The sequence below is a fragment of the Corylus avellana genome, chromosome 10 (assembly GCF_965113065.1).
Source record: "Corylus avellana chromosome 10, dhCorAvel1.hap1.2, whole genome shotgun sequence".
Taxonomy (NCBI): domain Eukaryota; kingdom Viridiplantae; phylum Streptophyta; class Magnoliopsida; order Fagales; family Betulaceae; genus Corylus; species Corylus avellana.
In genome coordinates, this window is record NC_142499.1 from 3,307,747 (window position 1) to 3,323,494 (window position 15,748).

General features: G+C 34.2%; 1 protein-coding gene across 2 annotated transcripts; it reads left to right on the forward strand.

Moving 5' to 3' along the window:
• Nucleotides 1–5,022, forward strand: LOC132191255 (cysteine-rich receptor-like protein kinase 19). Of its 2 annotated transcripts, none has more exons than XM_059606196.2 (7): nt 1–1,165; nt 2,283–2,414; nt 2,553–2,734; nt 3,619–3,829; nt 4,051–4,288; nt 4,425–4,575; nt 4,665–5,022. In XM_059606196.2, exons 1-7 carry the CDS (start codon nt 43–45, stop codon nt 4,971–4,973), a joined length of 2,346 nt encoding a protein of 781 aa, XP_059462179.2. In that variant the 5' UTR covers nt 1–42; the 3' UTR covers nt 4,974–5,022. The 2 variants fall into 2 exon arrangements, with proteins under 2 accessions (XP_059462179.2, XP_059462180.2); XM_059606197.2 differs by having other exon boundaries at nt 2,562–2,734.
• The last annotated feature ends 10,726 nt before the right edge of the window (nt 5,023–15,748 follow it).

Below are 15,748 nucleotides of genomic sequence, written 5' to 3' on the forward strand. Positions count from 1 at the left end.
AAGTATACGCATGTAGCCAAAACAAAGTAAGCAGGAGACATCATGATTCATTCTTCAATGGCGTCCAAACTGGTCACCTTCTTCTTCCTCCTCTTCTTCTTCTTCCTCCCTCTCAAATCCCACTGTTCAAGCACCCCACAACAATCTTGGGTCAAAGCCGGTTACTATTATTCCGGCAGCGAAACCGTCATTTCGGAGATAAACTCCGAGCTTTTCACCCACCTGATATGCGCTTTCGCTTATATAAACTCGTCGACCTACCACCTTTACATCAACTCCTCCACCGAACAACGATTCTCTACCTTCACCGACACTGTCAAGCGGAAGAATCCGTCCAGTACAACGCTTTTGTCCATATGGGTTGGCAAAGAATTCTCTTCGACCTTCTTTTCAATGATAAACCAGTCCTCTTACAGAAATTCTTTCATTCAATCTTCTATACGAACAGCTAGGCTTCATGGGTTTCATGGTCTAGACCTCTTTGGGGTTTTGCCGAGCAAAAGCTCCGACATGGCCAACTTAGCTACCCTTTTGAACGAGTGGCGAGTTGCCGTGGATTCCGACGCAAGAAACTCTGGCAACACAGGGCTTCTCTTGGTCATGGCCGGCGCCGGTAAGTACTTGCCGGATTTGGGTAATTCAGAGAGTTACCCAATGGAGTCGATGCAGAAGAACTTGGATTGGGTACATGTTAGAGCGTACGATTACTACGTGCCGAGAAAGGACAATGCCACGCACTTTCATGCGGCTCTGCGTGGCCGATTGAACGGAGCTAATACCGATGACGGTATACAAGAGTGGAAGAGAAGAGGTTTTCCGCCGGGAAAGTTGGTTTTGGGCTTGCCTTTCCATGGCTATGCGTGGACGCTGGCGAACCCGCAAAACAATGCTATCGGTGCGCCGGCGACGGGTCCGGCGGTTACAATGAACGGTTCGATGGGGTATAAGCTAATAAAATCGTACATTAGAAGCTTTGGTTATGGAGAGGTTTGTGTGTACAATGATAGTTATGTGGTGAATTCCTGCACAATTGGGCGGACTTGGATTAATTACGACGATGTGGAAGCCATTAGAGCCAAGGTTTCTTATGCAAAGCAGAACGGGCTACTTGGTTTCTACGTGTTTCAGGTCGGCAATGACGACAATTGGGTGCTCTCTAGAGCAGGTACAATTCAATTTACTACTTGGCATCATCCATATGGTCTATTTCTTTTGACTATTTCTATATTTAGTATACTGTAATTTGTAGTTTACTAAATAGCATTACTGACATTATGATAGATGAGTTGGTGGTATCTATAGGATGTTGGAGATTTCACATAAATTTTACCACATTAGGAAACTGAGGTTGAACATCATGACAACAGTTCTAATTTCTATTTTTCTTGAGAAAATAGAGTCCATGCTTTGCTTTCGATTTCTTATTGTTAAATCACTGGTTATCACATAAGCTTAAATTGATAGGATTTGATGTATTTAATCATTTAAATTAATATTTTAACGCTCACATGTATGGACTCAAATCTCCCTCAGCAAAGTGAAGCTTAATATGTAAAATATTTAATTGAGTGAAGTGTGAAGTCGAAATTCAAATTTAGGACATTAGCTTGAACTCAAAGAGGAAGAAAATGAAGAGAAAAATAAAAGAAATTATGAATTAATGTTGTGTATTACATTGCTGTATTTTCACGTTGTAAGGGAACAAATGAGCATCTATTTGTCCCCTTACTCAATTCCCTTGGTATTACGTAGAAAACAAGAAAAGAAAAGGGGCTTGCCCACATCGGCCAAGAAGCGGGAGATTGTTGAGTTTATAAACACTATGGATCCTCTTTTAGACAGCAATTACCTGGATGGGGTACTTTTGTGAGTCCTACTTTTAAACCATTCTCTCCTATTCAGTTGTAGTGGCATTTTTCCCTTCACCCAATTTCTTTCCTAGGAAAAACGCTTTGATATTTTGAGCCGTGTAGCTCACTTTCCTTAACACTTATTGCTCTTGTACTTTTCCACATTACAAGTGTGACACATTAGAAAAGTAGTTAATGCTGGTGAAAATGCTAATTGCCTCCTCTGCCCTGGCTCCAAATATAAATTTGGTTTTAGGCCATCAGAAGTTTATTGAAATATTTTGGTTGCCGAAAGGCTTGTTTGTAAATTTGATCACAACCATTTATTCTAGTTTATCATTATATTCTTGTGGCCATTTGCACGTATTATGCATCCTGTCAGCATAGAGAATAACAAGATATCCTTGTGTTGTAAATGAATTACCTTTGCAGCTCAAGTGGAAGGTGAAGATCAACATAAGAAGAGGCCTTCGTTGTTAATAATTCTGCCTACAACTGTTGCAGTCTTGCTTATATTGGGCACCATGATATGTTACTTCCGGCAGAAAGTGATCAAGTTAAGAGGTAATTTTTTTTTTTTTTTTTTTTTTTAAAAAAATTATTTATTTTATTTATTTTTTTAACTCTTAAGATCACCATTAACCAGGAAGATGAAGTTCACAACAACCATATATTATATGAAATGCTTCTAATGTGCTGAAGGTGGTGCAGAAAACGTCAACAGATTATTATATAAAGTCAAAATCAAACTTTCTGCTGCTGAAGATCTTAACAGCAATGCCCCAAATCTGCAAGAATTCAGTTATGCTACCATTAAAGCAGCTACAAAGAACTTTTTGAGTGAGAATAAGCTCGGAGAAGGAGGATATGGACCTGTTTATAAGGTAACATTCAGCAATTGAATCCATTGTTTAATCCTCAGTCCAAACATTACATAACCAAAAGAAAAGATAAAAATGATGTCTGGTGATATGAAATCGTGGAAAATATGGAAATCAGAATACGTGGGATAAGGAATCAGTTCTTTTTTTTTTTTTTTTTCAAACTGCATTAGAAGGTTCCAAACCTCTTCTTTTAATATTCAAAATCCTTTCAATCTCACTTAGTGAATTACTTTTCGTAAGTTACTCACCTAACTCTGTATAATGCATGCTTGACCCCTCATATATCTTGAGTTCCCTTTATACATATTGGTGTAACTTTAAGTCAAATGCACATAAGCTGCAGAAGATTATCATAGTTAAGCCTCAATTATTTTGGAATCGTATGCTTCTAACATTGCCTTCTGGTTCTAATGTCTTAATTCTTCTTGAGCTGCATTCACTTTCTTTTTCGCTTCATTCAAGTTCCCAGATCTTTTTTTTCCTTTTTTCTTTTCAAGGCAGGAATATACTTCACTATTCTTGTCAGAAAGAACATGATTGTCTGCTTTACCTCTTTTCCACTCGTTGTTTCGATGTTTTGATTCTGAAATGGATTTGCTCAATTAAGCCACTTGTTCTAATTTATCCTTGTCATACATTCTGTTCATGCCTTGGATGATTTGTTGCTAGGAAGAACTATGATGATACCACTTTTTTCAGCCTTTCTTTTATCCATCTTCTTTTGTCTAAACAAACAGGGTTGTTGATAGCTGCACCACAAAAAGTGGGCTAGATAGTGATATGAAATACTAATATAGGGGTGAGTGAATATTGATCAACACTAAGAGTGGCTCATACTACTCTCTGTGGCTGATAATACTACTGATGAGTGTGGATTTTCATAGGGTAAGTTACGGAAGGGACAGGAGATAGCAGTAAAGAGACTTTCAAGAACTTCAAACCAAGGCCTTGAAGAGTTCAAAAATGAGGTCACACTTACTGCAAGACTACAACATGTAAATCTAGTCAGAGTTTTGGGGTATTGCACGGAGAGGGATGAAAAGATGTTGATCTATGAATACATGACAAACAAAAGCTTGGATCTCTACCTTCTCGGTCAGCAACTTTTTATGCTTCCCATCAGAGTAAATGCATACATGCTGAGTAACATAATTTTGTACTGAAAAGCTTAAATGGGTCTAACCATTTCCACAACAAGGTTCAAAATAAGCAAAGGTAGACCCATTTAAGCTCAAAGAGGTCTCTTGATGTGTGATTTTCTTGCCCCCACACTTTTAATTTAATAAGTAATCAAGTTTTCATTCAAATTGATGCAGATCCAACTAGACAATTTCTTTTAGATTGGAAGAAACGTGCTCACATCATTGAAGGCATTACTCAAGGGCTTCTATATCTCCAAGAGTACTCAAATTTTACTATAATTCACCGAGATTTAAAAGCTAGTAACATACTACTAGACGATGAGATGAACCCAAAGATATCAGATTTTGGGATGGCTAGAATTTTTAGGAAGGATGATCTTGAAGCAAACACAGATCGGATTGTTGGAACATAGTAAGTAAAGTGCCTTTTGAAGAAATCTTACACACACACACACACACACACACACACACACACACATATATATATATATATATATATATATATTTGTTCCAATTACTGACCATTTTCATTGTTACATGCTATATAGTGGCTATGTTCCTCCCGAATATGTAAGAAAAGGTGTATACTCGAGGAAATCCGATGTTTATAGCTTTGGAGTTCTGCTTTTGCAAATTATAAGTGGCAAGAGGACTGCATGTTATTATGGGACACATGAAAATTTGAACCTTTTAGAATATGTAAGTTAAATGGTAATACTTTCTATGATTTAGATTATTGTCATTTTGAAATTTGTGAGTTGTGCTACAAAGATGAGTAATTCTTGCAGGCATATGAGCTGTGGAAAGAGGGCAAAGGGTTGGAGTTTCTTGATCCATCACTGGATGATTTATCTTCTTCTTGTAAACTCCTCAGATGCATGCAGGTGGCTCTTTTATGTGTCCAAGGAAACCCTGTGGATAGGCCTTCTATGTTAGAGGTTTCTTCAATGCTCAGGAATGAAACTGGAGCCATCAACACTCCTAAAAAGCCTGCCTTTTCACTTCAAAAAGATGAAAAAGAGGAAGAAACTTGTATCTTGCCGGAAAATTTTTGTTCAGTCAATGATGCTTCAATTTCCGAACTGGTCCCCCGATGATACTCATCATGCAGTCGTGGAAAAGTATGAAAGAAATTGTATTGCTTTAGGTTTCCTCAATGCTCAGAAATGAAAATGGCTAATATATAGGTTAAGGGTATGTATGGATTTGCGATTTTTTGTATTGTTTGTATTTTTTATTACTGTTTTCAAATTTATGAATACTCAAAAAAAAAAAAAAAAAGTTTTGAAATTATGATTGGATGGTTTAAAAAATAGAAAACAAAATTAGGAAAATATGTTTGGGAGTACAAATTAAATTGGATAAATTAAGAATTCATGTTTGGGTAATAATTGTTTTTGGGTGGTTTTTCTTTGCATAAAACCAAGGCTGCTAATTATTGGAGTTACGGAAATCAAAGTCGATTAGGAATTTTTTTTATTGTACAGACCATCTTGGTCCAAATTTTTTCAAGAAAAACGTGAAGAAAACCATTTTTGGCCGTCGTTTATTTTTCTCATTGGTATCTTTTTTATGACTTTAATTGCTTCAAGAGTTCGAATGAATCTGTTTTTTAATCCAACTAACTATCCACTAAAATAACAATTTATCAAATCTTAACTAATTAATTAATTTAAATATTACCAACTAAAATCCACTTCAATTTTATAATTACAATTTCATTAGTTATTATTATATAGCAATTTTATGTTGGGTGTTACCGTCTCCATCTCTATTAGGGATTTCATATAGGGTTGAAGGATCTCGAGATGGACATGTCCATACCTGCTTATTTTGTGTTGGTGCTTAAACAGCTCTTATTAAGAGGGTCGGGACATTTTATAACCTATTTTCTACTTTTTACTTGTATTCCTCGCACTATAATTTTGCTGGAAAGGACAGATTTTGGTAGTATTTAATTTTATTGGACACATTCTTTTAACCTGCTTAAAATCCAAAGCACAAAATTTATTGAGAGAGAGGGATTGATCTCAGAAAAATTACTTTAAAAGGGTTCGTTTGATAATGTTCATACATGGCAGTAGATATTAGCTTCTTAATGTTCATGTCTCAACACAGTAGATATTGATAAGTTATTAGTTATTACACCTTGGAGAGGCCCCAAAACATTCTGTAATCGAGGCCCAAAACATTCCTAGTAAGTTCCCTCGTAAAAACATTTTGAAGCTTATAAGGCCAAAAATAATTTAAAATAAGTTTTAAAAACCAAAATAATAATTATAATTAGAAGTGGGTTTATTCTAGTTAATCTTTTGTTTTTAAAATGCATCGTTAGTGTCTATTTATTCATTACAATTTACGTGCACGTAACGTAACACAAGAATAAAAACCTATTTTATACTCTGTCGGAGGAAGATGAGCTATTATTGGAGTGGAAAAACAAAAGCTTTTGGAAGATCAAGAGAGATTTTGGCATCAAAAGAGAGGGTAAGTAACTTGAATGCTCAGGGATTTGCTGAGCCAGTGTGCCGTAGAAACTTTCGAAAGGCTTATTTACTAACATCATTTTAATAAGTTGCGAAAGGCTTTAAACTAGAATGAAATTGATGGTTTCACCACATCAACGAAAGGCTTCAGCTTTGGCATCCATCTGCTTCATGACATTACTTGGATTTGTCGATAATGTTCTTGATATCCCTTGGAGAGTGTGAGTATCCAGTCATCTTTCTACTTTTTCTAAGCATTTATTTCATTGCATCCTTTTTGAGCTAGTGCTGGATTGTATTTCTTATGTGTTTCCTTGTTATTTGTGAAGAGCAAGAAATTAATACTGCCATGATTTGCTGCTCTTCCTTTGTTAATGGCATATGACAACAATTATTATACCAAAGCCGCTTATTCCATATATTGGACTAGAGATTCTTGATCTATGTAAACAATATGACAAAGAGATAATCATTCTATTTAAATGTTTGCGTTATTCTCTCTCTCTATTGCCATCAACCTATATTCAAGCATGTGTTTTTTCTTTTCTTTTTATGTGGTAAATATCTTGGGTTGTCGTTCCAAATTTTGGTGGGTATGTAAATGTTGACATTTAAGGGAGAAAGTTTGGTTAGTACCTAGCCAGCCATGAGAACAGATCGAAGTTATTATTTCAATGGAAAATTCACATATTTTATCTAACAAGTATGTAAGTGGCAGGAAAATCACATGCATGGTACAAAGAACATGAAGTACGTGCCTTGCTGCTACTAACTGAAACATATATCCTGAATTTCAATGAATCAATAAACATGAGCTTGACTTAATTGCATAGTATGTTAGAATTCAAAGTAAATCCATCAATTTAAACTAACATGTAAAAGAAAGCATGCGGTCAATGTTATTAGGTTCTTTCTCAACAAGCAAGATCAACTATGTTATAAATATGAAGCATTTTTTTTTTTTTTTAAGCAAACACATGCAAGGGGATGAGGCATCAAATTCTTCATTATTCAATATCAGAAGAACTCGCTGAAGTATGGAAGCATGCCAGAATCATCCATCTAACTGATGAACCTAGTCTTATTATGGGGATAATTTTTGTTGAAGGAAATTATCTTGCCCCTTTCCTGATTACTTAAGCGAACTTCCTCGTCCGTTTTTCTTTTTTTAGTTAGTTGTTTTCTCTTGTATACTTCTAGTGTACTTACGGGTGCTTTATGGTTTTAATAAAGCATACTCATTACTTATATAAAAAAATAATTTTTGTTGAAGGAAATTATCTTGCCCCTTTCCCGATTACTTGCGCGAACTTCCTTGTCGGTTTTTCTTTTTTCTAATTAGGTGTTTTCTCTTGTATACTTCCATTGTACTTAGGGGCGCATTACGCTTTTAATTAAACATATTCTTTACTTATATATATATATTGTTGAAGGAAATCATCTTGCCCCTTTCCTGATTTCTTACGCGAGCATCGTTGTTCATTTTTCCTTTTCTAGTTAGGTGTTTTCTCTTGTATACTTCCAGTGTACTGAGGGGCGCCTTATGCTTTTAATAAATCATACTCATTAATTATCTTGCCCCTTTCCCGATTACTTACGCAAACATTCTTGTCCGTTTTTCTTTTTCTAGTTATGTGTTTTCTCTTATATACTTTTTTTATAGTGTACTTAATGGCGTCTTATGCTTTTAATAAAACATACTTACTATTTAAAAAAAAAAAAAATTGTTGACAGAAATTGTTTACGGTTGTCTATGAGCCTAGTCTTGGCTATTCCTTGAAGAATTCACAATCAACTGAAATGGATGCTTAATGAATTTAATTTAGGAAAAGAAGAGTATCGGACAATTCTTCTCAATTATGATAGTACATTGGTGTTTTGTTATTGAAATACTTGTGCAAAATAATATGATTGGGATGCACATGGCAAGCGAGCCACATGGAAAGTGGGATTTAATGAAAGAATAAGTGTTTTCTGGGAATCATTTGAATATTATATTTACTTGTGGAGTCTAAATGGCCTATAAGTTAAGACCCCAAAAGCACCAGATCTAGTTTTTCAACTTATATAATATGATTATAAGAATTTTGGCTCCTATACAAGGATAGAAGAGGTAACAAACAAAACATATGTAAATAAATCATGCATAGGTTAAATATAATTACATTACAATAAAGTTGCTTGAATACTAGAAGATAGAAGGTAATTGGAGGGGCAGGGTACCTCCACGTCCCTCCATCCATCAATGTTCAGTTTGAATCTTGGCATATGCAACATTTCTATAGTCAGGAACTTACCTCCAACAACATCTAAAGACAGTGACTTTAGCTTCATTTCCAGCCAGTGTCTTCAGAGGCTTAAAATCTCGGGCTGACCAAATCTGAAAGATACACACCTAAGGTGAAATCATATGTAGAGATGAAAGGAACCAGAGAAACAAAATGAAAATAAAAGGCTAAACTTCAATTTTTATGTAAGAATCATGGTGTTCAGAAAGGATGCACACCTTAGCTATCATATCATAGGAGGCAGTTACTAAGAAATATCCTTCCCAAGCCTCAAGCTGGTATAGTATACAAAGATTTTTTCTTCCTAAGATCCCAGACACAACAAGTATTGTCTTCACCCCCAGTGGCTAAATGATAGCCATTAGGAGAGAAGCCAACTCCCAGAACCTGAAAAAAGAGAATATACATGTAATTGATTTAGTTAAACGTGCATGCACATAATCACAATTGTATAGGGACCCCTACCCTCCGCACGGGCCAAAAAAAAAAGAAGGCAGATGAATTTCGAGTCTCACCGGCTTGACATGGCCTTCCAATGCAAGATTAGTAGCGCGCTCAGTGCGTCCCTTTAATGTACAAACCTTTGAAACTTGAGGCATGCTCCACAACTTAGCAGCTCCACTCAAAGAGCTGATAGAAGTAGACAATGTGAGAAATCTGGTTAGTTTCTGTAGCATTGTAATCAGCAGCACATAGATCTTCAATATCACAACAAAAAAACCTTAAATCCGTGCTCACTCACTACTAATGAAGCGCCTAATTAGAAATTTAAATTGGGAAGCAGGGCAGACTCGATTCTTATTTAAGGTTCCTCAAGTAGTATGTATTCCTTACCCAAAAAAACAGGGAAGGGTGAATGTAGCTAACACAAAGTACTCAACATCATGTACACATTCATATCATTATAGGAAACCAATCATGATAAGTTAAACAGAGGGTGAAGCAATAAAGTTTTTAACCAACAAGCATGTACTCAAAATCACTAGTGCAATTTTAGGCGCTAATCAAAATTTAGTCAGAAAATGAGGGAGGGTTGAGATCCTTTGAAACTTATGGTTCTAACAAGAAAGGGCAAGACATAACGTCTATCAGCTCATACTAATAAAGTTGCACGTCTGTGTAGGCAAGTTTATGATTCTCTGTGCATGTTTTTGGGCACACAGAGAGAGAGAATGCTAAGTGGGCATATACTGCCTTTTTGGCAGATCCAGAGTCCCTTAACCATATAAAGGCTTATTTGGATCAATTCATTTATGTGTCCATGCAAGAAACAATAATCTGTACAAAATAAGAACCAGTCTAATGATGCATTCTCATTCTACTATCTTCTTTTTATATTGAGTTGTACCTTCTATATTTTTTTCTTTTCTCTTCTTTACAGTCCAACTCAACAAACTAATGCTGTTGAAATTTCAGTGTATGCAGAAGCAGATTTTCATAACAAAATCTTGATTAAGGAAATCTTGCACTCTTCATAATTCTTTCTCCAACTGAGATCAACACCAGAATCTGTATGCACAAACCTAGAGGAGTGACTCAAGAAGTCCTAGTAGCCAGGGACTATAAGTTCAATTTTTTTTTTTCTTTTACACGAAAAATTATAGCAAAGACGTATCTTGAATGAAAATGATGGCAGGCTGAACAAGAACTTCTAAAGAAAAAGGATATAAGGTTTCCAATACACTAAGACAACTGAGTTCAATCATATATATATTTTTTTGATAAGTAATAAAAAAAATTAAAAAAATTTTTAAAAAAAGAAACTTAAAGCGCCCCTAAGTACACAGAAAGTATTACTTATCAAAAAAAAAAAAGTACACAAGAGTACACACGAAAACACAGCAAGCCCACAAGATTCCCCCAAAAGAGAAACAGAAACCCATCTTCCATTTAGCTTTTGAACTAAAAACCCCATCTTCAATATACCGATCCTTTTCAATAGCCGACAAAAAATCCTTAAGTCTTTTTTCAATTATTTATAATTACAGAAAAAGGGGCAAATTAACCTGAATGATAAAGAAGCATTACTTATCATGTAATCTGCATAGGAGTATGTGAGAGTTATATTAGTGCAGTCGAAACCAACTTGTGCAAAAATCTAGAAATACAAACCCATGAAATATTTGGAGGTTTGTGACTAAAATGCATAGTTTCTCATATTATGAGTAAAACAAAATACCAACCCTGAAGCTATCATTTAACACGAATTCACAATTCAGTAAGTAATGGGCAAGCCCTTTCTTCTATGAGCTAACAATCACATTATCACCAGTTCGGCCCATCTCATTATGACCAGTTCAGGCCCTTTCTGAATTGGCACCTGAAAGTTTGTGACTTTTTTCGTCCTGCGTTATTTACATCGGACAGCCTGCACATTAAATGGGTCGTTAGGATTAATGTATGTTGGTTAACCGCCCAGTCGGAAAACTAAATTAATCAACCCAGCGTCCTCTCACTTTGGACAGAGCAACGAACAAGGACAAGTCTGTCTTTTCGTTTCTTTTTGTTTGTTTGTTTTTTTTTTTTTTTTTAACAAAGGCTGCCTTTTTCATTTTCATTGCTTTAATTCAAAAGTTTGTCTTTCAAGCTATGTAGTAACAGAAATGCTCGGAGGCCAACTTGTCTTTTATAACTGTTTTTCTTTTTTATTATTTATCATTATTTTAAATCCATTTTTTGCCCAACTTTGCCCTTATTTTTTTTTTTGAAAAACAAAAAATAAAAATAAAAAAAGTTTCTGAAGTAATAATATTTTTTTTGGTCATTCTTTTATTTTGTAAATGGTCATTATTATGAAGAAATTTTTTTTTTTAAAAAAAAATACCAAATAAAAGAAGGACCAAAAAACATATTATTGCTTCATAAATTTTTTTTTTTATTTTTTATTTTGTTTTTTTCAGAAAAAAAAAGGGGGCAAAGTTGTGCCCGAGTTGGGCAAAAAAGGTTGGGTCTTTAGCATTTCTCTTTACTTTTTGTATTATATTACTGACATATCAAATATCTTTATGCACTATATATGTGCAGATATTTTTATTAGAATAATGATAGAGATACAATATAGAGAAGTGATTTTAGTCTAACTTTTCTTTTATGTGGTCATTAAAAAAAAAAAAAACTGAAGTAATTGTGGTCATATTTTTATTTAATTTTTTTAAAAAAAAAAAAATAGTATTTTTCTTTAGAAAAATGGAATTTTTTTTTTTAAAAAAAAAAATTTGTCATTATTCTGAAGAAAAATACAACTTTTTTATAAAAATAAAAAATAAAAAATAAAAAATAAAAATAGGACCACATAAAAAGTTATTACTTCAGATATTTTTATTTTTTATTTTTTATTTAGCTTAGAAAACCTAATTCTCGTGGTCTGCACTAAGAAAGATACAAGGTAACGAAAGTGGATCAGATTAGTGGTCAAACCCTCATCATATCGATTTTCTTTCATTATAGGAGCAAAGAGAAATGAAATACTTAATTCAGGAGTCACAAATACTCTCACTTTCTTATACAAGTCGCCATAAAAACATGACCATTGATGAAAGGAACTGAGTCTATTTGCTATCGTTCAAAACAAGGTCTGTCCACTAGGAACGATTCCTAATAGTTGGCCAGTTGTGTTACACTCCCATAATTTTAAGGAAGTTGCTAATCTCATTCTTCAACAAATTTATGAAATCCGCATATGAATATATATAAAAAAATAGTAATAATAAAAATAGAAAAATAAAAATTAGTAAGGAAAAAAATTACCAAACTTACATATGAGAACTCAAAGTAGCTCTTTAGTACTTTTATGTTTAGTACTTTTTTGAGATCTCATAAAAGTATTTTTTTTTTTTTTTAATCAAATAAGGGAAAAAGGGTTACATGTGATCGAACAACAACAAAAGGGTGGGCACCCTAACAACAAAGCCCAAGCAGTTAAAGTAGCAGGGATACATGGAAAAGTCCAAAAGGACCAAATACATGGAATGATCCGAAAGGATCAAACTCATAAAAGTACTTTGAGATCTCATAAAAGTCTCTAAAAGTACTAAACAAAAAAGTAGTTGTCCTTCTCAAAAACCAGTCTCTTTTTCTCTAGCCCCTTCAAAAACTAGTTTCCTCCCCTTTTCAAAAATTAGTCCCTTCATCAGCCCTCAGCCACCAAGCAGCCAACGTCCACTCATCTATGGAAATAAATAGTTTTGTTAAATTTGTCATTTTACCTGACCTTCCGGGATCAATTACAAGAGTTTATTATTCCCCCTCCTACATTGCAAGGTGTAACTACTATATAAGTGTCATCTGACATAAGACAATTGGTTAGTTTTCTTGAGTTTTTCTTTTTGTTTTCAAGTAGTTTTTTTTTTTTTAAAAAAAAAAAAAATCTTAATGTAGTTTTATTATTTTGTTGGTTTATTTTTTTATTTTTTTGAATTTTTTATTTTCCTAGTCTTTTAGAGATTGGATAACCATCTCAAAAGTAATCAACTTATGCGAGTTGCATCTAAAATACTGCTATGGAATGCAAATGGAAGCAAGCTAGTTGGTTTCGAATCTGGGGGAATACAAATGTTTAGGGATATAGCAATATATTTAAGGAGGTTGCACAAGACTGATAAGTTATGTGGGAATTTAGTGAATAGGGTTTTTATAGTTTTGCCTGCTAATACTGTTCATTTTTCCTGCTTACCACTAAGAGGCACTGACATTGGTATTAGCATCGAAGCCAGTATTAGACATGTAGTGTCCCAGAATTTTCAAAGCTATTTAAATTGATTATTTTGATAATGATGTTATTTTAATATCCATTGTAGCTAAGGATTTTAATTCTTGGGAAATTTATGAGAGTGGTAATTAGAGAATGGTAATTGTTGAAATAGTATAGGGTTGGTGAAATAGTAAAATGAGGGTATAATTGTAAATTGAAGATAGAATGAGGGTATAATTGTAAATTGAAGGTAGAATAGTATAGGGTTGGTGGAATAGTGTAGGGTTGGTGGAATAGTATAGGGTTGGTGAAATAGTAAAGGGTTGGTGGAATAGTGTAGGGTTGGTGGAATAGTGTAGGGTTGGTGGAATAGTATAGGGTTGGTGGAATAGTGTAGGGTTGGTGGAATAGTATTTGATTTTCTCCTATAAATAGAGCTCTTCTCCTTCAGAATTTTCACCACTCATCTCCTCTCCCATCTCTTGCATATATTCTTCCTTCTTCCGCTTTTTACTCGGTCTTTCTTCTTTCTAAGAGTGTTTACTCAGAACAGAGAGAGAAAGGGCGAGACCAAGCGCTACAAGAAAGAAAGAACACAAGAGATAGCGGACTTTAGAAATTAGTTTCAAAAGATATACTAGTGGTGTTAGTCATATTGGAGCAACTAGATTCCTTCATACCACTTTTAGCTTCAGTCTAGAGGTAAGTAAATTCACTACCCCTTCTAAAATTACTTCATGTCATGCTATTTATATATTCTTGACATGCTATTTATATATTCTTGTATCAAACTGTAAATGGTTATTTTATTTACCTGTCATGGAGATATGTTGCATGCATGAAGGATTTCTAAAAGAATTATTTAGAAAGTTTATATTTCTTTAAATGCTTTTTAAGCACAACAAGTTTATATTTGGAAAAGTTTCCATTTTAAGAAAAGAAAGTTGAGAAATGATGATGATTATAAGAAAGAAAAAAGATGATAAACCCTCCTACATGTTGCCCTAAGATGCATCAAAAGAAGTACAAAGAAAAGTACAAGAGATGAGATAAATGTTTATGAAATGAGGGCACATGTATGGAGGAAAGTATTTTTGGCCCCAAGATAAGATAAGATGAGAGTTCGGTACCGATACTCGGATGGAGGCGAAACCACTGAAGGAGGCTATGCCAGAAGGTGGTATTCCATCAACTAGACCGTTGAGTGCACCAAGAAAGAGTTAATTGACGGTTGGGCATGGCTGAGGCCTCAGTTCAGTGCCATGGTCACAAGGACCCGCAACCCTCGTGCACAGGGGTAATAGTGTACATGGGCCTTATTATGAGAAAATGATACTATATTTTCACGATGATATGCGATGATGATTTACAAAAATTATTTATAATGATGCATTATGATGATGATTTATAAAGATGATTTACAACGATGATCTATTACTAGATGTAATAGTATGTATATGTTACGGGAGATGCAACCGTACATACAGATATTATTATGGCTAGAATTATATTTATTTGCGAAAACGATTTTCAAAACTGAGAACAAGGAGTAAAACTATTTATGGTTGTGGATTTTACTTGCTGGGCCCCCTTTGGGCTCATTCAGTTTTATTTCTTGTTTTCAGGTAGAAAGGATGCTGGAATAGGAGGCCGGAATGGGGTGGGAATAATTATTAATTTTCAAAGTCTTTTCATATAAGTTATTGTAATGATATGATATTCCGCAACTAAAGTTTAATGTTTTCTAATTTCGCTTGTAATAAAATCTCTTGAAAAATGTTTTATGCATTTTTCGTATCTTTCAAAATCAAGTACTCTGATAGACCTTATAGATCTTTGCAAGAACTTTTGTTGTGAAAGAAGAAAAGTAGCAAACTCGGCCTTAACAAGCTGGGGATGTTACAATTTTGGTATCAGAGCAAAGGTTATAAGGTTCTGGCAGACTTTTCAAAAAAAAAAAAAAAATTGGGGGGTTTAATGAGAAGCCACATTCCGGCCAAGTAGAGTGTGCATTGTTGTGTGGTCTCTAATAAATGATACATGAGCATTTTTCTAATGGTTAATTTTTTGTTAAAAAAAAAAAAAAAAAAAAAAATCATCCTAGTGTGATTAATTTGGAGGATTTTATTATTGTGATCATGTTAATGACGGAGATGAATTTTTATTTTATAGATAGGTTGTGATCCATAGTATCTGCCTATTTGGATTTGCGGCAGTTTTCTAGAGTATCGATTGATAAGGGTATATTTTAAAGTGTCTCGAGGATTTAGAAAAGATTATTGATCATGATTTAAAAATCGTATGATGATTTTATAGATTTAGGTTGTGAGATGATTTGTGAAATTAACTTGGCGACAAAATGGTTTTATGGATTTAGGTTGTGAGACAAATTGTGTAAGTGATTTGGT